Source organism: Rhinolophus ferrumequinum, chromosome 16 (genome assembly GCF_004115265.2).
Source record: "Rhinolophus ferrumequinum isolate MPI-CBG mRhiFer1 chromosome 16, mRhiFer1_v1.p, whole genome shotgun sequence".
Classification (NCBI taxonomy): Eukaryota; Metazoa; Chordata; class Mammalia; order Chiroptera; family Rhinolophidae; genus Rhinolophus; species Rhinolophus ferrumequinum.
In genome coordinates, this window is record NC_046299.1 from 48498396 (window position 1) to 48522136 (window position 23741).

The window sequence follows — 23741 nt, forward strand, 5'->3', positions numbered from 1 at the left end:
GGCCTCAGCTCTCTTTACTCTTCTGTGTCACAATCTTGCTAGTCCTGTCCCAAGTGCCTGTTTGCATGCCGTCAAGCCTTTGTTCAGACACCCTCACCTAGAATGCCTTCCCCTCACTCCCATCCCACACCTACTCCCCTAAACCTGTTCTACCCTTTAAGGGTGGGCTGAAACGCCACCTCTTCTATGCAATCCCCTTAGCACAGTGCTAAACCAATACCCACTGTGTATACAATTCAAGACAGTAGAAGCCAAACCGATCCTCATTTAGTACGTTTTATATTCTGCCACGTAGTCAGCGTGCTGCCCAGTGGCCTGCCTCCAGGACTTGCGTCACCTCCCCGAGTTACCGTCATCTAGGTCTCAGGCTCCCCACGGGGCCTCCCTGGAGACCTCTCAGGGTTGGACCAGTCCTCACAGCTGGAGCAGTTTCCACAGAAGAATGACGAGCAGGGAGAACTAAGGAGAGAAGACCGGGTGACTGGACCTGCTGGACGAGGGAATTCGTCCACCCATCCGGCAGGTGCATTCTGGTCACCAACGGTGTGCCAGGCTGCACTGCGGTCAGTGGGAAGCCAAGGAGCAGGTGGGCTGTGCTGGAGTCGCCCACAACCGATCCTCAGCTTAGCCTCCCTCCCTCCAGAAGTCTGAGGTCCACAGCAGGGCTGGAACGGGGGCAGGTGGAGCTCCTGGCCACTGGAGCTTCCAAAGTTCTAGAAGGGGATGCAGAGACCTCCAAAAGAGAGACCTGAGTCACCACCTTAGGGCTGTGGGGTCATCTCCCACCACTGCTATAGCAGTCCTGAAAAAGCCGCAAGACACCCGCAAACCATCCACAATGGATGGATCCGAGCCATCGCTCGTGGGCGTCCGGGGCTGTCACAAGCAGCACTACCTGGACATTCCTTTGTGCACGAGCTTCTCTATGGGTATACCAGCTCTGGGTATCCTCCAGGAAAAGCGGCCTGAGTGCTGGCTGCTCGGGGCGGGGGTGGCAGGGACCAAGGAAAGCTAGCAAGTGGAAGATGCCAAGGGCGCCCGTGGATCCACTGTCAGAAAACTGGGGGTAGCAGGAAGAACACTGGCCTGAGGGTCAGGAGGGCTGAACTGGAGTCTCCGCTCCTTTCAAACCTTCCTGGGTGGCTCTGGCAGTCACCTTGCTCCTCTGTGGCTCAGCGTCCTCATATGTCAAACCAGGGTGCCAGGAGGACCAGCCCACTCTCCAGGGTGCCTGTGGACATGAACCTTTTCTGGTCCTTGGGTTCTGGAGAAAGCAGACTATGGGCACGGGCTGTGTGGCAGAAGTAAGCACTGAGGGGCCAGGAGGTGTGACCTCTGCAGAACGTGTAGGCCGGAGGTGAGGGCCTCCGAAAGGAGCTGGAGGTGAGCTGTTCCCACCATAGCCCTGGCTGCCCACCTCCCTTGGAGGAAGAGAGGGGTGAGAGTACAAGTGTATGTGAGAGAGTGTGTGTGTGTGTGTGTGTGTGTGTGTGTGTGTGTGTACCTCCCCCTCCAGACTGGGCTTCCCGGGGCACTTGGGTCCTCCAGGTGGGTCACAAACAATAGATGTTCCATGTGTGTGTGTTGAAAAAGGAGCTGGCAGCAGTGTTTGACCAAAGGGAAGGAAGGTATCCTTCAGCTTTGGTGAGTATATAGTAAGTGCTTCCTGAGTACCCTACTCAAGAAAGAGATGGCAAAGTCAGATCCCTGTAGGGGCCAGCCGGGAACATAAACACAGGGCATGAGCTGGGCAGTGAGTGAGAGGCCTTGTCAGGACCTGGGCACTCACCCAGCAACCGCCTCATCTAGCCACACCTCAGCTTCCTGCCTCCTGGTCAGCCCGGGACAGGTCGCCATCTGCTGGTGAGTACAGCAGGAGCAAGGTGCTTGGCCAAAGTGGGTGAGCCTGGGGAGGAGGAAAGAAGGCAACATGTGCCTTCTCTCAATAGCCTTGGTCTCCCCACTTGATTATCTCACAGCTCCTGGCACGCTGCTGCTCACTCCCTGGGGATAGATCATATCCACGTTCATATTCATTTTTTCCCCTCTCTCTGTCTCTCTCTCTTTCGCTGTCTCTCTCTCTGTTTCTTTGTCTGTCTCTCTGTTTCACTGTCTCTCTGTCTCTCTGTCACACACACACACACACACACACACGTGTCCAGAGGCCTGCCCAGGCAATGCCCTTCCCTGCACAGCCCTTGTGAAGCTACGGAAGAATCACACAGGGTTGTGTTAACATGCAAATCATCAGGCCCACCCTCTAAGATTTTACTTTTAAAGCTCTAGCGTGGGGTCCCTGAATCTGAATACTTAACCAATACCCCCAAATGACTCTGACAGGAGGCAATCTTTGGGACTTTGGGTTAGGCAAAGATTTCTTACATACAACACCAAGAGTACTATCCATAAAAGAAAAAATGACAAGTTGGACTCCATCAAAATTAAAAATGTCTGTTCCTCAAAAGTTACTGCTAGAAGAATGAAAAAACAAGTCACAAGCTGGAAAAAATACTAGCATAACACATATCTGATCAAGGACATGCGTCCAGAATATATAAAAAACCACCAAAGCTTAATAAGAAAACCAACGACGCTTTTTTTTTTTTCACGTGCAAAAGACGTGAATAGACATTTCTTCAAAGAAGATACGCGGACGGCAAGTAAGCACATGAGAAGATGCTTAGCGTCATTAATCATCATAGAACTGTAAATTAAAACCACAATGAGAAACAATTACACACTTATAAGACGCAATAAATTAAAAACCATAAGCAGTTTTGACAAGGCTGTGGTAGAATGGAAACTCTCAACCACTATGGAAGACTGTGGTAGTTTCTTACCCAGTTAAACATACACTTAATATATACAACCCAGCAATCCCACTCCTGGGTGTTTGCCAAAGAGAAATGAAAACTCTGATCCATACAAAAACCTGTATGTGGATGTTTATAGGCTTTATCCATAATCTTAAAAAACTGGAAAGAGGGTTGGCCAGTTAGCTCAGTTGGTTAGAGCATGGAGCTAATAACACCAAGGTTGCCGGTTCGATCCCCACATGGGCCTCTGTGAGCTACGCCCTCCTTAAAAACAAAACAAAACTGGAAAGAACCCAAGAGTCCTTCAACAGATGAATGGATAAACAAATCACGGTACATCCATACAATGTAATACTTAGTAATAAAAAAATAAAACATGGATAAATCTCAAATATCTGAAGCTAAGGTGAAAGAAGCCAGGTTCAAGAGGTTACATACTGTATGACTCCATTTGCTTAATATTCTAGAAAAGGCAAAATCCTAAGGATGGAAAAGAGCTCAGTGGCTTCCAGCTATTGGGGATCGGAAGAGGTTTGCCTGCAAAGGGCACAAGGGAATTTGGGGGTGGGGGGGTGATGAGTAAGGTTCTGGATCTTGTGGTGGTTGTGATTACATAGTTGTATTATTTATCAAAACTCATAGAATTGTATATTAAAAAGGGAATTTCATTTATGTAAATTATAGCTTGACAAAATAAATAGCATACCCCAGTTGAGGGACATTCTATAAAGTAACTGACCAGTACTCCTCAAAACTGTCAAGATAGATAATTAAAAACAAGGAAAATCTGAGAAACTATCACAGTTAAGAGAAGTCTAAGGACACATGACAACTAAATGTAATATGAAAATCTGGATACAATCCTTCAACCAAAAAAAGGCCATTAGTTCAATATTACAGAAACCTGAATAAAATATGGACTTTAGTTAATAATAATGCATTATTTGGTTCATTAATTACGGAAGATGTGCCAAACTAATGTAAAAAGTTAATAACAAGGAAAACCGGATGGGGGTATACGGGAATTCTCTGTACTATCTACACAATTTTTCTATAAATTTAATACTGTTCTTAAAATAAAAAACCTTATTTAAAAAACAAAACACATGGATCACCTGGGGGGCTCGTGGAATCTAAAGAACAATATGAATGAACAAACAAAGCAGACACAGACTCACACATACAGAGAACAAACTGATGGTTGCCAGATGGGAGGGGGTTGGAGAGCTGGATGAAAAGGTGAAGGAATAAGAAGAGCAAATCGGTAGTTACAAAATAACCGTGGGGATGTAGAGTACAGCATAAGGAACAGAGTCAATAATATTGTCATAATTATGTATGGTGCCAGGTGGGCACTAGACTTAGCAGGGGAATCACTGCATAAATTATATAAATCTCTAACCACTATGCTGTACAGCTGAAGCTAATATAAAATAATATTGAATGTCAGCTGTAATTAAAAATAAATAGAAATGAACTTAAAGTATAAAAAGAAATACACAGCACCATGCCCCACCCTCCGAGATTCTATTTTCAAAGCTCTGGAGTACAGCCCATGGATACGCCTCTTTACCCAGTATCCCGTTACGCTGATGCAGGCTACTCACGACCACCCTTCAGGATGCCACGCAAGAGATGAGGGACTGACAGGGACAATAGCTCCATGGGGGGCTGTCCCCACCTTCTGGCTACCACCGAAGACATAGTAAATGACCAGGCAGATATTAGCCTCTGATTCTTTTTCTCCTTTTCAAGAAACAGAGTAGAGCAACTGTGCTTTGAAAAAGGTGTGACAGGAGAGGCAAGTGTAAGGTTGGGAGGAGGGGGCTTCAAATGGCTCTGGTCTCTTTCTCCCACCCCTCAATGGGGCCCGCAGGGTGCATAGGGAAAGGCAGGGCTAGGGGCCACACACACCTAGCCTCTATCCCAGCTAGCTGTGCCCTCCCTTCCTGAACTCTCCCAGGCCTTTCCAAATCCTGCTCGTCTGCAGTAATGATCATTTTTGAAAGTCATCCCCAAAGCACACAGCAAACCTAAAGCCTCTCCTCTGGAGAGGAGCGGGTGCAGAGTGGCCTGGCCTGACAGTCCGCTGGCTGCACATGCTGTTGTCCAAGGCCAGGAAGGGAAGGGTGAGGTCAGCAGAGGCCCCTCAAGGGTAGGAGGGACCCAGGGAAGCCCAGATGGGCATGAGGTCTTTACAAAGAGAAAAGGCTGACCTGGGGAGACAAGGGGTGGACGGAGAGGAGAGCCAGGTTCAGGGGAGGTGCAGAGGCCCCCACTCTTTGCCAGCTTCTTGGAAGAGTCAAGATGATGCTTAAGTGGGATGAGGGGCTAGAGGAAAGCGGCTCCAACTCAAGCTGAAGGGCAGACCAGGGGCCAGGTGGAAAGGAGCCCACTTCTGGGGGAGGGGGAAGTGAAGAGGCCTGGAGCATGGTGACAAGGGCTGGGATCCAAAGCTCAGGTTGCAGGAGAAGCAAGTCTGGCTCGGGAGGCACACCCACGAGTGCCTGGGGGAGCGCGAGTGATGCGTACCCGGGTTACCTGCCTGAGTAAGGTGAGAGCCAGGCTGTAACTGAGCTCTTCCCAGCCTCGTCTCTACAGGATCTCCCACTGTGCAGTGAAACACCTGCGGCTGCTTCACAGCCGTCGCACTGGGCCTGTGCACAGGGAGGCACGGAGGGGAGCCCGTCCCACTCCCAGGACCAGGGGCTTAGAGAAGATGCTACCCCATCACTATTGTCTGTTAGAAAGTGTTCTACTTCCACCTTCTGTAGTGGCAGGTAGTGCTTTCCCTAAAACCTAGTCTTCTCCTCTTAGAGGTGTAATATGTTCATCACAGGACATTCACCAAATGCAGAACAGTGTTTTCTAACATCTGTTTGCATTTTGTTTATTTCCTTCCAATTTTTTCCTATGTACATACACATGTTTAACATAGTTGGCATTTTACTATATAGAGTTTGGGATCCTTGTTTTTTATGTTTTCCAATTCACGTTATACGTGGGAATTTGCCAGTCTTCATCAGCGTATGATAGAATTTTATACACCACTGTTAACAGTAACATAAATTGCACTGTAACAAAACTTATTTAAGCAATTTGGTGGTGCTGGTTGTTTAGGCTGCTTCAGATTGTTTGCTGTTTTACATGAGAACCATATTGGATCACTTCACCCATCTTTCAAGACCCACTTCAATTCCCACCTCCTCCAGAAAGCTCTCCTGGACTACTTCAACTCCCAGCCACATCTCCCACCTCTGAAGTATGACAACTTGTGGTCCGTCCGACATGGCTGGGCATGGAGCCGTGTGTCACTCCCTGCTCTCTGTCTCACAGTGGTGGCTTAGTCTCAGGTCCAGGACTCTATTGCACATGTCGCTGAGAGCACCCCAGCACCTCGCACACAGCAGGTGCTCAATGTGTGCTGAATATTTAAGCCTCAGACCCCTCAGATTGTATGGGCCTGCCTCCTCACTGCTGCCCCCAGGAATCCTCTCTGAAACAGCTCCTCCCCAGGATCTCAGAATTCTGCTCTTCCTTCTCTACTGCCCCTTCCTTCTCTACCTTGCCCCCTTCACACATCTGGATAAGACTGAGCTACATAGGTGAAATTTTAAAGTAGGGGTAGGTTATTCATTGCTGAGATTTATTAATTATCAATGGGGAGCACTGAGCTCTCTATTTGAAGGCAATGAAAGACACCCAGCCAAGACCTGGCTGGCTGACGCCGAGATGTGTGTGTATGATGGAGGAGGTGGGCTTAGGCCCCCACCTCCAGCCCTTGGGGATGAGAAAAAATGGAAAATAATGGCTGCCATTCATTGGGCGACCTACATGCCAAGCACCTTCCAGACATTACTATTAGTCCTAACCACCTTGAGAAGGGAAGCACAATTACATCCCCATTTTATAGATGAAGAAACCGAGGCTCAGAGAGGTTAAGCAACCTGCTAAGGTAGCAGGCTTGTAGGTGGCAGAGTGGGGATTCAAATCCAGGCCTGTGTGACCCAAAGCCTGGCTCTCAACCACGTAGTAGCAGTGGAGAGCCTTGAGCTGGAGTGAGTACAATATTACTGAGTGACTAGCTCTGCGTTCCAGAACTCCTTTACTCACCAGCTGAAGGCTCCCCTCAGAGACTTCCCTCCAAAACCAATGACAGTCTTCAAGTTTGTTTGCTGATAGAAGAGAAGGTCCTCTCACCTTAGCTCAGTTCAGCAAACACCTCCAGGTGCTTATAAAGTACCTGACACTGTGCTGGCCTTTGGAGGGTGGGGGGCAAAAGACCATAGGGTCCCTGCCCTCTAGAGACACTGAATGGGTGCAGTAGAGGAAGAAAGGAGCAAGGGGTGGACAGGGTACGGCTGAGGGCTTCCTGGAAGAGGCGTTGACCAAGCTCATCTTGAAGACTGAGTGTCCCTCACTTCCTGGGCCACCACCCCCTGCCCTGGCAGCCTACATTCCAGACACACCCTGACCAACAGCTACTCACAGAAACACTCTGCATTTCCAGTCTTTGGGCCTTTGCTCAAGCAGTAGCTTCCATGTAAATGCCACTTTGTGAGACAGACAATCAGACACAGACACACACAGGTACACACATCCCTACCTGCCTGTGGAATTCCTCTCCGTGTGCAAAGGCCCAACTCAAATCCCACTCTGTCCACCTGCACAATCACCCCCAAGGCAAGACGATGCTCCCCTCTCCTGGGTTCCCACAACATGCCTGTGCCTCTCAGGTGCCATTTACAATCCCGTCGGTGACACACACACACACACACACACACACACACGTAATTGCACTGTATCCCCTGTTAATCCTTGCACGTGATAAGATAGTCAATTCATCATATATTTATCTATGCTATGACCAATTCAAAGCAAAAAATATACAGGATACAATTCAAGTAAAACAGTAGAGTGAAAAGGGGCCTCCCAGCTGGCTGACCTAGAAGAAGCCCATTTTGCCTTCGACTCTTCATCTCCTCCTCATCCGAAGACCACAGCCAGTCATGCCTGGAAGGGATCATACACCATACGGAGGTTGTGAAGATTCAGTAAGACCGCTCTCATGCACCAGCACAGGGCCTAGGACACGGGACGACCCAGCAGTGCCAGCTATCGTCACTTGGGCCAAGGAAACATACACACTTGGAGTCACCAGCCGGCAGGCAGACAGGCTCCCGGCAGGGTTTTCTCCAACTCGGTGTTTTCTCCAACTTCTCTGACAATAACCCATAGTGCATCTTATGCTGGGACCCAGTATACACACGAACTAAACACAACTACCAGGAAAGTTCCATAAAACCCTGCTCCACATAACAAGGGGTGCACACTGATATTATCTCTTTCAACTACTTCTTCTATTTCCCTTCCAAATACGTTTCACAAAGCACTTCCAGGATGCCTTGCAGGTGGAAAGCCGGGGCCTCACTCACCCAGGGTGTCAGAGCCGCTCTCCACCGTCTCGTTGACCTTCCTCGCAACTCTGGCCACCGCCTCACCCATCTTCCTCAGCATGCAGACTCGGCTGTCCTGCTGCCAGCCCCCAGGCTGGTCGGCTGCTCACGAGGGGGCCTGTGCCTGAGGAAGACACCAGGCTGTGAAGTGCCCGCCCACCGCCAGGGACCCACCCCCGCATCCACCCTACCCGAAACCCAGGCTGCTGGAAGCCTGCAGGGAGGGCCCCACGCCACTCACCTCTCCCTGAGGGGCCCAGAGCCCAGGCCACATCCAGCTTGGCCTTCGGAACGGCTGATCTGCCCATGAGAGGGTGGCGGCCGCCCGGCCCTGCCAGTCTCCTGGGAGGAGCAACACGTGCGGCCTCACCAGACACAGGGCCAGGCGCCTGCCCTGCGAGGACTCAGTGTGCACCGGCCTGTGACTCACTTAACAGGCGGAGCCGTGAGGAGGAGGCGGGGCATAGCCAACCGCAGGGAGAGACAGCAGGCCCTCCATCCCACAGCCTCGGAGCCGGTGGCCCGTCCACAAACCCGCAGGACCACTGTCCCAGCTCCTTGTTCACCCCACCCACTTCTGCCAGGCTCCCCCTGTGTACCAAGAAGTGGGGACGCCAAGGCGAAGGAAACGCAGCGCTGTCTGCTCAGAGCTCACGGTCTGGCCCGTACGGGACAGCCTAAGAATTCCCTTCCCGTGTATCAGTGTGGAGAGAAGGTTACCATTTTAGCCTGCAGACCTGATGATCAGCCTGATGCTGAATTTGTCTGTAAAACCCTGAGGGAAAAGCGGGTGGGGTAGGGAAATGAGAGAAGGGAAACCGGATCCCTAGGGGAGCACAGCCTGCAAGAAGGGTGAAGCACACAATAAAATGTATAAGGGGTTCGAGACATAAGAGACTCAAAAATGCGGCCGACTCACTGTTTATTACAGAGAAGGAAACTGAAGCATAGAGAGGGACTCAATGACCCGGCCAAGGTCAAAGTGAGGAAGTGGTAATAATTGGCTCAGCCCAGCTCGACACTCAGAGCTCCCTTCTTCAGAAGTCACCACACCACCAGCGGCAGCACCCGGTGGAGAGACTGAAGTTGAACGCAGTGCCGATGCCCTTCTTTGCCCCCAGATCCCAATCCCAGCTTCTCACAGCTCAAGGAGCTCTAATGAACCCTCTCTGAGGGTCAAAGGCAGAGGAACGTAAAGGGCAGAGAAAAAGGGGGGGAGGGTCGTGCTCAGAGCTGCTAACAAATGACAAGAAAAGGTCCTCATGCGCTCAGCTGGCCAGGCAGGGCAGGCGAGGCCTCGCCCACCTATCTGCTTAAGGGACTTAGTAGTGAGTTCGGTACCTATGTGCATCTCACCAAGGAGGCGGACGCTGAGGGTGTGACACACGTGGTACAGTGAGAAAAGACCACTTTTTGAAGACAGGTCCAATGCCTCAGTCTGCCATTTCTTAGTTTGAGAAGCCTTGGAAAAGTGTCTTAACTACTCTGAGGCTGAGTGTCTTCATCTGAGTAGGCGATCTAGTTATACCTACCTCACTTAGTTCATACAAGGATTGAACAAAATGTATATACCTTTCTAGCCCAGAGCCCAGGACACACAGGTACTTGATAAATGCTAGTTGAGAGGATAAGACAAGACACACCCACACATGATGCCAGCGTCTAATCCCAGTTTCATACCCATGTGACTTTGAACAAACAACTCAGTTAACTCATCTTTGAGGAATGAGCAGAATTTTCATCTCTCCACCTCCAGGAAGTCTTCCCTGCTTGCCCCAGGCCTCAGTGTTCTCTCCTCCCTGTGAGTTTCAACAACACTTAATGTCTTAGCACAAGCCACTTGGATTGTTTGTAAGCTTTTAAAAATATACACACTTGGGGCCGGCCCAGTGGCTCAGGTGGTTGGAGCTCCGTGCTCCTAACTCCGAAGGCAGTCGGTTCGATTCCCACATGGGCCAGTGGGCTCTCAACCACAAGGTTACCGGTTCAACTCCTTGAGTCCCACAAGGGATGGTGGGCTCCGCCCCCTGCAACTAGCAACGGCAACTGGACCTGGAGCTGAGCTGCGCCCTCCATAACTAAGACTGAAAGGACAACAACTTGAAGCTGAACGGCACCCTCCACAACTAAGATTGAAAGGACAACTTGACTTGGAAAAAAGTCCTGGAAGTACACACTGTTCCCCAATAAAGTCCTGTTCTCCTTCCTCAATAAAAAAATCTTTAAAAAAAAATACACATTTGTCTCCCCAGTTGACCTGTGGGCCGCTTAGGGCAGGAAGCAGATCTACACTGTGCTTTTCCCCTGCACTTTACACCATGTACTGAAAACACATGCCCCATTAGTATGCCCCGAAGGTGGTGGTGATGATCAACAGCCTCCACGTGGGTTTCAAACCTAAATACAAATCAAATGACTCTAACAACAAATCTAAGGCTCTGTCGAAATGAGAAGGGTCATAAATTCAAATGCCTAATGGTGCCAGGTGGGCAATGTGCATAAGGTGGGCCAGGGTAGGACAGTAGGGAATAATGAGGACTGGGGCAAACCTAGTGAGGACCCAAAACCTTCACCGTGCTACCTGTAAGATCATCCCCCTAAGCCTGTCACAGCAGCATTGCTGGAATCTTCATGACTTAGTCTAACCTTTTTACCAGTGGAAAAAACTGAGGATCCAAGAGGGGAGGCAAATCAGATAGATGAAAACAATCAACCTAGGTCTTCTAATTCCTAAACCAGGTATTCGTGCCATACCATGCTCCCTCCTTTCCCCATCTCCAATATTTATCATCAATAATCACAAACATGTATTGAGCATCTACTAGATATAGGGCATAAGAATGGACAAAGAGGAAAGAAATACAGGAACTAGCTGACTTGTGATTCTGGTAAGAGCTTTCTAAGGAACATCACAGAGGCTCCTAGCCTCACAGCCAAGTGGAAAGGGAAGGTAAATCTCCAAGCTGCCCAGGGTCTGTGCTAACCCTGCTGGGATTGTCTAGGCTGATGACTTTCAGACACTATGCCTGCAATTCTCCTGCCACCAGGTGGGGGCGGTGGTGACTGAGGCCATAGAGCTCATTGATGAAAACTAGTCAGATCAAAAACCTCAACCCTGGTGGCAAACTCAGACACCCTATGTTGTGGGTCAGAGAATGGACATCGAAGCAGGAACAGGAGCAACCTGCAAAGTCCGGGAGTCAGAGCAAGTCACTAGGAGGAAGGGTCCCTTACTTTGCACAGGATGCTCAAGGTACAGCCCAGATGTGCACTAGACCTCCAAGAGGTTCTGGGTACCTCAAATCATCCCCCTTGCTAACTGGCTAGGAAACCACCCTCCCATTACGTAAAACTACCACTGCCACCAAAAGAGAATTCCTTCATCAAGTCCAGATGACTGTCCCTCTCCCAGATCAGATGACAAAGGCCTATCATTGGCAAAGGCAGGGCTGTGCGACACCAGGGTGGCAGGGCCACATGTGGTATAGGACCCAAGATGGGGTAAGAGGGCCCCAGAATTGAGGGAAGAACAAACTTGGAATGACAGAAGTCTATAGAGGGTCCCCAAAAGGGTTCCTACAAGGTTGTCCAACTTCACTGACTACAAGGGTTCCTACAAGGTTGTCCACCTTCCTTTCAGCCCCAATCCAACACTGGGCCTCTTTGACGGAAAAATAGCAAGAATTTATTTCGCATGTAACAGGAGACCAGAGAGAAAGAAGGGGGGGGAGGGAGGAAAAATAAAGAAATCTGCTCTTCTTTTCTTTGGTTTTAAACTGTTTTTGAGAAAAATGAAAAATTGTCTGAGTCACATATAAGCGACAGAGAGAGCTATGGCTCCACTTCTGAGTGCAAATCCCCTTAGGCAGGGCCCCCCCTAGGAATGCGGGGCCCCTGTCTATATAAACAATTTGAGCCAACCAAAATCAGTGTGTCAACACCATTCTGGCTGCCCAATCTCATGCAGTCCCACGAAAGAAATATCCCACTGGCCCAGTGTGAGCAAGCAGCGTGCAAGGCAGCCCTCCTGGAACCAGAACCCAACCATAGGGCCCCAAGACAATACCATAAGCACAAGTTCTGGGCTCTTTGAGGCATTTGGTCAACCCCCAAAACAGGGGTGGTGGTAACAGAAAGTCAGAAAGTGTCCCAAAGGGGAGAAACAGGAACCCCTAGCCTACATGGGTATGGTCTGGGCTTGGGGCGCCCCAATCCGATGGCTCTGCTGACCCCCGCTGGTCCCAGGCACTACAGGGTGGACTTAGAAAATTTCAGGAAAAGCGTTCCAAATCCTGGAGACCTTGAGGCACAGGGTTCAAATTGGTACTCACACTGCTGCTGTCCCAGAAAACTCATCCCTCTCCACACGGCCCCAACTCCCTTTCCTGCGTGTGCATCACAGTCCCGGGAAGTGTTTACATCCAATAGACATCTCCCAGGCATCTCCTATAAGGGCTGCGCTGGAGGAGCAAAGGTACAGACAGAGACAGGGATTGGGCTAGAAAGAGCTTCCCATCGGGTAAGAGAGGCTCAGTGACAAGAGGCAGAATGAGCCACATGCTAGTAGGGTCATGACACCAGGCCCAAGGAGCATGTGTGCCCTCTGCCATGAAGGGACATGGCATGGGTGGGACGATGGAACAGAGACAGGGGCTGAGCAGAGGTACCCAAAATGATGAAAGAGGGAGACAGGTAGCCAGTCTGTCCCCAGATTACTGGGAGAAGCGGTTGGAGGCCCTCCTGTAAGTCTGTCCTCTGTTCCTCTGTAGGAAGCTATGGAAAGTGTTTTGAGGAGAGCAGCCTAATCCAATTAGAGTTTTAGAACGTTACAAGTATTGTGAGCAGTCCCATTTGCAAAATGGATATATCACCTTCCTCACTCGGTTATTTTGAGAAGTAAATGATATATAACTTTTGAGAAAAGTCTTTGCAAGCAGTTAAGCATTCCCCACACAAGGCAATACCAATAGGTGATTGAACAGGTACAGTAAGTTAGGATATAATAAACTGAACGCCAGAAAGAAAAAAGGTGCCCTGCTTTGTAAGAGCTGGCAACACGGCCCTCCTGTACCTGTAACCTGTTTTCACCTGGGTAAGTTGCTGGGAGAGGGGTGATTTTTGCTTAGACTCTGACAGCAGCCCCCTGCCACAGCTCCCGCCCTCACAAGTTAGAACTCTACCTTATCTGGAGCCCCGAGATCTGTGCAAAGGAGCTGCTGCGACACCCCGTCAGCACCAGCTGCTCCTATATTTAGTTACTGATGTGGTCACTTGGGAACTTTAGAGCCTGGCAGCTGCTCCGAAGGGCAACTCGAGCCTCCTGAGCCATGTGTGCGAGCTCCTCCACCGCTGGTTCCAGCGGGTCCTCGGGACCACGCCAAGCGGGGGAGCCAACGGGGAGGTGAGAGCCGGCGAGCTGAATCAGACCCAAGTAGCCCCGAAGGCCCACTCGAGGCCACAACAGAGTTGACCCAGTTTCCCACCCAAGGGAAAGGAGCCCGCTGGGGCGTGAGCGGGACCGGCTGGCGCCTTGTTTTTGAGCCACGGGGCTCTCAGCGCCCGCGCGTGCTTCACTTTGAGCATGTAAGCATCCTCGGGCTGAGCCTCCCAGGACTGAAAGTGGTGGCCAGGCTAGGGTCCCGGCGCCTGGCGCAAGGGGCCCGCCTCGCTCGTCTACCCCACCCCCCGGCGCTCGCAGCCAATGGCTCCTCGTCGCCGGCCCTCCGCTGTCCCGGCAGGCGGGGACTGGGGAGAATAAAGCAGCCAGGGGGGAGAACGCAGAGATCGCAAAGGGCCAGGGGCTCCCGCGCTGCCAAGAGGCCGAGAGGCACACTTTGGGGCAGGCGTGTGCAGCTCCCCAAAGCGGAAGCAAACCCCGAAAGTGTCGCTTCAGGGACGAAATACACATCAGTTTCTTCCAGCAGGGGCGCCTTCCGCAGGGAACCGAGGCCAGCTCGGGACCGCTTCCCTTAGCTCCCTATTACCTGGCACCGCTGCGCCCACTCCCCCAAGCCAGCCCGGATCCAGCCGCAGTCTGCAGCAAGAGCCCGCGCGGCGACGGGACCCTGGGCACCGGAGAAGCCGCAGCAGGTGCATCGCTGCTCTTTGCACCGGTGACCTGGGGGAGGGGAGGGTACGCTGCAGAAACGGGGACACTTCTCTCCCTCTCTCCCCCAGCCCCTCCAGCGCTTAGCCTCAGACTACGTTTACTTTGCGGGGCACGAAGCGTGGGGCCCCGTTCCAGGCCGCTTTCTGCTCCACTTACGGGGACAATGCCTCCTAGCGCCCTGCGCCGCGCAGTCACGCTCCCTCAGCCGCCGGCGGCGCCCCATGCAACAGCGGCACGTCGGAGCCGGCAGGAGGGGCGCGCGGCGCCGGGGCTCTGAACGCTGGGCCGCCAGGCCAATCGCCGGTCTAGACCGGCGCCGGGGCGGGAACAGGCTGCGGGCCCGGGCCGCGCGCAACCAAGCAATGCGCGGGTCCCCGAGCCGCGCCCGGGAGTGGCGCGCACGGAAGGGCGGCCCGCGCGCTCTCGTCCGCAGGGTGGATCCGCTTTGTGTGCTGCTTGTGGAGGGAAAACACTTGGGAGGACAGGGTGTAGAGGGAAACCAAAGACTAAGTCTCCAGACTTGTTTTTCTCAAGGGAATGGAGTTAAATTAGCCAGATCAGGGTAGTTTCAGAAACGTGAAGATAGGGAATAGGAAACTTTTCACGTGATGGCTTCAAGTGTCCATTCAGGTTTTTTAGAAACAACAATTCTGGCTGCACTAAATTACTTCATCTCTCTGAAACCCAATGTTCTCCTCTATAAAATAGTAATTAAAAGATATAAATACCTACGTCACACAGTCATTGTGAGGATTAATACATGAAATGCTAGCGCAGTGCCCAGCATGGTAACTCCGCGAAGGGTAGCTGCCTCACAGGCCTTCACCAGGCTTTATGGATCAGGCCCCTGACTCAATCAGTGACAATGACCAACAGTCAAATGGTCTAATAACCAGAAATGTATATTCAATATGTAGGAATCCTGAAGAAAGAATATTTAATTCTGCCTCTGAGGACAGATTAGGAATACACTAATGGATGCTATGGGTCGTAACGGATGTTATGGGTTGAATTGTCTCCCCCAAAAAAGATATGCTGAAGTCCTAACCCCCAGTACCTCAGGTTGTGACCTTATTTGGAAATAGGTTGTTGCAGATAAAATAAGGTCATAGTGGAGTAGGGTGCTCTTATGAGAAGAGAGGAGACAAATAGACACATGGGGACATGCCATGTGGCAACAGAAGCGGAGACTGGAGTGATGCATGTACGCGCCACGGGACCCCAAGGATTGTGGACAAGACCCCATGCTAGGAAGAGGCAAGGGAGGGATTCTGCCTCAGAGCACCCAAAAAGGAACCGACTTTGCTTGATTTCAGACTTCTAGCTTCCAGAACTGTGAGGGAATACATTCTCTTGTTTTAAGCCACCTATCTTGTGGCAATGGGTTACAACAGCCCTAGAAAACTAATCCAATGGGTGAGCAGGAATAAAGGGAAGGAAATTAGAAACATCTTCAGAGAAAGTCTTTCAAAACTGAATGCCTGCTGCGGACAAGGCCCCGTGTCTTGGGGTACACCAAAATAAATCACACACAGACTCTGCCCTCCAAAGGGGTTATCACCACTCATGAGAAGGCCCGAGTATCCGTGGTTTTGACTCCTTCCCCAGCCTCATCATCACTGTATCCCTGCCACAAATATACCAAGTGCAGATAGAAATAACCAATGGATTGAGTCCTGTTATGCCCAAGCCAAGATTCTTATTAGACAAAGCAGACCCTGCTGTTTCTATTTCACTTAAAACCAGGGGCCGGCCCAGTGGCTCAGGCGGTTAGAGCTCCGTGCCCCTAACTCCGAAGGCCGCCGGTTCGATTCCCACATGGGCCAGTGGGCTCTCAACCACAAGGTTGCCAGTTCAATTCCTCGAGTCCCACAAGGGATGGTGGGCAGCGCCCCCAGTAACTAAGATTGAACACGGCACCTTGAGCTGAGCTGCCACTGAGCTCCTGGATGGCTCAGTTGGTTGGAGCGCGTCCTCTCAACCACAAGGTTGCCGGTTCCACTCCCACAAGGGATGGTGGGCTGTGCCCCCTGCAACTAACAACAGCAACTGGACCTGGAGCTGAGCTGCGCCCTCCACAACTAAGACTGAAAGGACAACAACTTCACTTGGAAAAAAGTCCTGGAAGTACACACTGTTCCCCAATAAAGTCCTGTTCTCCTTCCCCAATAAAATCTTTAAAAAAAAAACCCAGCATTACATTTCTGGCCGATTTCCACAAATGGATGTCTTCTGTCCCCTGCTAGGCCATACACAGACCTGAGACAGCCAGGACAGTGCTCAGTAAATACAGCTGTCTGATGTATCCCACATTCATGTCTTACCTTACTCAGCCTCCTCTCTCAGGAATTTCATCTTGGACCCTCCGACACATGGCCAGACCCCTCGCCAGTTCAAATGCCACCTCTTCTATTCCTACTGGTGTGTTTGCTTCTCCAGAGCATGTACTGCATCATGCCCATTTCTATGCCATCTCCGCATAAATCTTTTCTCCCAAGACTCTGCTGAGACCAGAACTTGACACATAGTAAGTGTTTATATCAGTCAGCACATTTTTTTCCCTGCATAATAAAACACTCCAAAACTTATAAGTGGCTTAAAACAATAACTCTTTATTTAGTCCATGATTTTATGGGTCAGTATTTTAGGTTGAGTTCAGCTGGGCAGTTCTTCTGGTCTCAGCTGGACTCCCTCATGCATCTGAAGTCAATGGCTAGGCAGCCAGAGGCCTCTGCTTCCGGGGGGTTACTGAGCCATGTGTCTCTCATCCACCAGCATGCTAGTCCAGGCTGGCTCACATGGAGCTGCGGGGTTCTAAGAGCAAGAGTGGAATTAGGAAAGGTCTCCCAAGGTCTAGGCTCTAAGCTGGCACTACATCACTTCCATAGATTATTGACTAATCCAAGTCACAAATCTAACCCAGGTCCAAAGGTGGGGACATAAACTCCATCTTTTGATGGCAGGAATACCAAAGTCACACTGCAACGGACATGGATACAAGGATGGGTAGAGAATCACTGCTGGTTTGGCAATCTACTGCAGTGCTCAATAAATATTCCCACAATACGTATCACACAGTAGTGCTCAGTAAACGTTTACAGATTTCATTGAACACAATCAATTGGCAAAATGTTAGCTCTCATTCACAAAATATCTATTGCCACCTTCAGTTTCAGAACAGCTCAGAAAGATAGGATGCTGCAAAGGGAAGCTACACTAAGGCTTCTCAGTGAAGAAGCTCAGCTGGCCCCAAACAGGCTCCCCCAAAGAGATCCAGAGCATCTTCGGAGGCCTGGGCCCCTTAGGATACTGGTCCAAGCCTGGTCACCGGAGCGGGAAGCTATGTACCCTTCACCTATGAACAGAGAGGCTTAGGTGTTTGTCAGGGCTTGAACACAGCCCCTGTTGATGCCTGAAAGCTTTGCAAACTGCCTGCCAGATAGGAAACCTCTTGTGCAATGACAAAATTGTTTCCTGTAGGGTTTACCCCTTGCTGAGAAGGAGAAATTCGCAGGGCACTTGTGGAAGGGACACTCTCCTGTGGACAGAGCCAGCAGCTCAACTCTGACAACTGAGAGCTCTGATTGGGACCACTTCCCGTCTAAGAATTACTTGAATCAGTATCAAGGCCTGTTGTGGGTTGAATTGTGTCCCTTAAAATATGTATGTTGAAGTCCTAACCCCCAGTACCTCAAACTGTTACCTTATTTTGCCATATGGTCTTTACAGAGGTAATCAAATTAAAATGACATCAGTAGGGTGGACACCAATCCAATATGACTGGTGTCCTTGTAAAGAGGGAAAATGTGGACATAGACAAACATGCATAAAGGGAAGACATTGTAAAGAGACACAAGAAGGCCATCTACAAGCCCAGCACTGAGGTCTAGAACAGATCTCTTCCCTCACAGGCCTCAGAAGGAAACAACCCTGCTGACACCTTGATTTTGAACTTCTAGTCTCCAGAACTGTGAGACAGTACATTTCTGTTGCTAAGCCACCCAATTTGTGGTACTTTGTTATAGCAGCCCTAGAAACCAAGTACAATGTCTTCAATCTCTCCTTTTCCACTTTATTCTTCTCGTATTTGTTCTTATCGTACAGCCCTTGAGTGAAAAGTACATTTAGGTAGAAAGAAAACATGAAGGCCCATTGACATCTGGGACTGCCTCCATCATCCTGAGTCCTCCGCCTTGGGCCACACCTTTACCTGAAACTGAGCTACCAATAGCCAGGACTTCAAGGTCACTGCAAGTTACTGTCATCCTAAGCAGAAGAGCAGTTCACCCGGCCCTCTTCCGGAAGATTCAGCTTGTTGAGAGGTATCCACCATGAGCCTCTCTCCAGGTACTGCGGGGTTTGCAAAGATGAACAAAAAACAATCAGTACCCTCAAGACACTTGCATTTTGTTATGGAAAATAAGGTTCATACAAAAAGTGACTTGAATAAAGTGTTTCGCGTGCTTCAGCCTTCGCGGTACTGCCTTCCTGATATTTGCTGTATCTGAACCACACCCATCGGTCAGCTTGCGTCACTTACACAGGCTCCGACAATTCACGTACAGGTCTTTTCCCAACTCTACAGTCAGTGGCGTCACCGTGGTTATTCGAAATAGGCCTGGTGGGAGAACTCAGCACACACTACAAATCAGAACTTTTCTTTTCTTGGAGTGACAGTTTACCAGCACACTATACTATTGTTTACCTATTTTCTTTCCCTTTAAATTGACTCACTTTTTAACTTAAAAATGTTTATTTTAAAAGGAAACTTTATATCATTACTACAAATGGAAACTAGTATCGCGTGCCATAGATAGAAAGTAACCTTAAAAATAAATACAGTAAATCAATTATATCGCAATAAAACTGGAAAAGAATTTAAAATGTAATGACAATGAAACAATGATATTACATTCTAGCAAATTACTGCTCCTAGGCTACTCTCTTTGTTACAAAAGGAGTCTAGCAAGTGATAGTAAAATAGAAAAGACAGACCAACGCCTTGGGTCATTCAAGTGAAAGAAATTTGAAAAGGGAATAACTCTTACCTCAGTGCTCCTGGAACACCAAGAATCCCGCTCCCACTTTGGGAAAGACTGTCAAATTGCAACACAGAGAAATATGAGTTGGGCAATACCAAGTAAAGAGTTTCAAAGACAGATTACTCTCAATTTGCCCAACAACAACAAAATATGATACTTGAATAAGTCTTCAAGGATGGGTGCAATTTCAATCGGCACAGAAGACCAAAAGGGGTGAGAATGGAAAGGAGCAGGGAAGGGAAGACCATTCCCAGAGGAGGCTGAGCAAAGGCTTAGAAGACAGAAAGCATACAGCATTCCTGGGAACACAAGAGCTCACCTTCGGCAGAGGCTTGTGCGATTAGGAGGCAGTGGGAATGAGATGAAAAGGTACACCGAGCTGAGAGCTTTCGCTGCCAGGATGACAAGGTGGTACTTGACTTACTGGATGTTTCAGCTAGTTTTTGTTTTGCAGCAAACCACCCTGAAATTGGGTGGCTCATAACAACCAATGTGTATTATTTCTCATAATTCTATAGGTCAGCTGGGCAGTTCTGGTCTGAGCTGGCTTGGCTGACCTCTGCCATCTCATTGGCACCTGGCTGGGGCTGGATGGTCTAAGACGGTCTCACTCCCGTGTCTGGCAATGGGCAAGCTGTTGGTCCAGGGGCCTCAGAGGGGACAGACTGGGACCTCTGCTCCAGGAGGTCTCTCATCACCCAGGGGACAGCCTAGTCTAAAAAGCAAGCATCAAAGCAAAAGCACACTTCAAGTCTCTGCTAGTGGCACAAATTTTCTCTTACCCCATTAGCCAAAATACAAGCATGGTCAAGCGCAAAGTCAATATGAAAGGGCCACAAAGGGCATGGACACAGGAAGGAGGAAACATACTGAGACCATAACTGCAACAATCTCCCAGAGGTAATGAAGCGTCTTGAAAACCTTTGAGCAAGAGAGCGATGTGATCACAGAAGCACTCTGGGAGAAAGGAACGGAGGAGCATAGGATGATTTGGAGGAACAATAATGATGGTGACGATGACGATGACAATGATGATGATGATAATTTATACCTAAAATGTAACTATCACTTTTTCTACCAGGCACTTCACATTATCTATTTAATCTTCACACACACACACACACACACACACACACACACACACCTGCTAGTAGTCCCATTTTAAAGATGAAACTAAGGCATAGAGAAGGGAAAGAGCTTGTCGTCGTTCACACAGCTCCTGTGTGGTAGAATTAGAATTCACTCTCCAGTAGCCTAACTCCATAGCTTCCACATATACCCACTGAGCTCCGGAAGGACCCACAGGAAAGCCCTTTTGCAGTCTTGGTGAGGAAGACAAGTGCCTGGCTGAAGGTACAGAAGGAACAGAAAAAGGACAGATTCAAGAGAGATCTCAAAGCTAGACTCTGCAGGACTTGGAAATTGATGTGGGGAGAGGGATGAACCCGTGTGAGAGATGGGGGCTGGGTTGTGCCCTGTGTAGGGCTAAGTTGGCAGGAGGGCAAGCTGGTGCAGGGGTGAATAAAGAGCAGGAGGGTTAGGACGGGTTGGGAAGGACGTTAAGGGGACAACCATTTGGAGCTGCCCAACCAAGTCCGGAATTAGAGGTCTGAAGGTCCAGAGAGAAGCAAGGGCTGGAGCTCCAGGCTGCAGTCTCATAGGTCAGAGCCCTGTTTGCAAACATGTGAGAAGAAGAGAAAGAAAGTCTGAGGAGGGAGACTGGAGAGACAGCTGAAGGTGGGAAAGGAGAAGTCAGTCGGGCAGAGAGGGCAGGCCTAGCTCCAAAGCAGGGCCTAGAGAGCCTCAGTAGTGGCCTCGGGCAGCAGGGCCAGAGCTGCAGGGAGGGAAGGCAGGGAAGGACTGAGAAAGGCTGTGGGGTCTGGTGATTTGAAAGATGTTCATGAACACAGCGCAGGCAAAGAGCAGAGGACAACGACAAAACAACAAAAACAACACAGAGCCCTAGTGTGCACCAGGCGCTCTTCCAAGCATTTTACACGCATTTACTCACTTAATCACCACAACAGCCCTGGTCATCCTAACCACCCCCACCCTGCTCTAAACGGGAAATAAGATACAATTTGTGGCCACTTTGATTCTTCCCCCGATACTTTTTCATGGGCTCCTTCTCTCTCTTCCAAGCCTTTCTGGGCATGGAAATCCCTCTGGGGTCTCCTGTGAAGCCTGTGCTTTCCGCCGAAGGACTCCCCAGTCAAACCAACTGAATGCTCATCACAATGGTGTCCGTCAGCCTGAGGGAACCTCTCACTTGTTTCTGCTGTCTGAATGGTCGGAACACCCTGCCTGAGAAATGCATGCCTTAGAATTACATTTCTAGATCCTCAATAGACACTAAAAGCCCTTTGAAGGCAATGGCCGGGTCTTATTCATCCTTGAGTCTCCCCTTTGATGCCCAACACAAGACTTGTATCTAGAAATAGATCAGCATTATTCAATTTACAGGTCATTACCTGTTAGCAGGTTGAGAAGTCAATTTAGTGACTGTATTAGTTATCTATTGCTGCATGCTGCCGAACAAATTACCCACAACTTAGTGACTAAAAACAACACTTCTTATACCATGGTTTCTACGGGGCAGGAGTCTGGGAGTGGCTTAGCTGGGCCTTCTGGCTCTGAGTCACAGTCTCTCAAGGCTTGGCTGGGAAGGATCCTCTTCCCAGTTTACTCATACGGTCTCTAGTAGGATTGTTCTTGTGGGCTATTGGACTAAGACCTCATGAGTTGTCGCCAAGAGGCTTCCCTTGGTTCTTTGCCATGTGGGTCTTTCCATAGATCTTCCCTCAACATGGCAGCTTGCTTTATCTGAGCAAGCAAGCAAGAGGCAGGAAGGGACGAAGAGACACAGAAGAGGCAGTGTCCAGAAATGCAAAGGAAGAGAGAGGGTCGAGAAAAATAGTCAGATGAGGACGAAAAAGTGTCCACTTTGATGGGACATCAAAGCAGCTTCTCTGCAACGGAGGCCAGTCTGAAGTAACTGAAGAGTGAATGAATGGGGTGAGAAAGTGATCAGCAAGCACAGACACCTCCTTCAGGTGGCGTGGCTGCAAGGAAAGGAGGAAAACATGCCAGAGGTAGGAAGGGCCTTGGGACCTAGGGAGGGATGTTTCAAGCTGCAGAGACTTGGACATGTTTAAATGCTAATGCCAAAACATCAGGGGAGACACAGAGTCCAGTTGGAGACACAGGAAAAACACAGGACTAAACTCTGAAGCCCCCCCAACCTTGCTTTTATAGCATAAAATGGAGCCTTCTGGATAAGCCCAGGTCTAAATCTACCCAGGCAGCCATAACAAAATACCGTCGGCTGAGGGGCTTAAACAACAGAAACTTATTTGCTCCTGGAGTCTAGGAAGTGAAAGATGAAGATGCTGGCAATTTGCTCTCTGGCGAGGTCACTCCTCCTGCTTGCAGACGGCCACCTTTTCACTGTGTCCTCACGTGGTGGAGAGAGAGCTCTGGTATCGCCTCTCCTTCTTACGAAGGCACGGGCCCTCTCGATCAGGGCCTCACCCTTATGCCCTCTTTCAACCTTCATCACCTCCTGGTAGGCCGCCTCTCCACCTAAGTCACATTGGGGGCTGGGCCTTTAGCACCTGAATTTGGGGGGTGAGGTACAATTCAGTACCAAGCAGCCACATACTCACCTTTCTATCGCTCACTGGGGCAAGCTATTTGGCGTTTTGTGGGCCTTCCTGAAACTGCCAAGCTGGAGCTCTCCCCAACTTCCCACACCCCTCTCTCACTCCCCACATTTTCCCTCCTCTGACTAGGAAGGTAGAAGCTCACAGGAAGGACATTGTTAAGAGAGTTGCTTGTTGATCAAAATATGAGATGTTCTTCTGGAAGGAGGAAGGAGTCAACCTTGCAAGAGAAACACATTCATGCCAAGCCCTGGGATGGCCCAGTGTGACTATTGTATGGACATATATGATTCCCATCCAGGATGCCCCCAAAATACCCTTTTAGCTCCAGTTCTCCAGGTATGTCCCAATAAACGTGAGTCTTCAGGACTACCATATCCATCTTCCCCAAGTCATGTTCGCCTCTCACCACCGACCAATCCAGCCTCCATTGATCTCTGTACCCTTGACCCTGAATGTCCTACGAATCATTTGTCTATTCGGCACTTACTGAGCACCTACCCCGGCCAGGCACGGGGCTGGTCCTTGGGGAGAAGCAGAGAACACGACAGGCTGCTTGCTTGGCACTTAGCAGTCTAACGAAGGGGCAGGTAGTCATTAAATAATCACACAGAAATTCTAACTGTACAGATCACGTCGAGGCGAGGCACACGATG

General features: G+C 49.8%; 1 protein-coding gene across 3 annotated transcripts in view; it reads right to left on the bottom strand.

Moving 5' to 3' along the window:
• LRRC20 (leucine rich repeat containing 20) overlaps positions 1-23741 on the bottom strand; it is an 88703-nt gene that overhangs the window by 56400 nt on the left and 8562 nt on the right. Inside the window, exons 1-2 of one of the 3 annotated variants that reach the window (XM_033131221.1) lie at positions 14538-14681; positions 8252-8396 (exon numbers count right to left, since the gene is read on the bottom strand). In XM_033131221.1, the coding sequence (XP_032987112.1) occupies positions 8252-8333 (82 nt within the window). In that variant the 5' untranslated portion in view covers positions 8334-8396; positions 14538-14681. Of the gene's footprint in view, positions 1-8251; positions 8397-8513; positions 8660-14537; positions 14682-23741 lie in introns of those variants that run through there. The other 2 variants (XM_033131222.1, XM_033131223.1) reach the window with 2 other exon arrangements.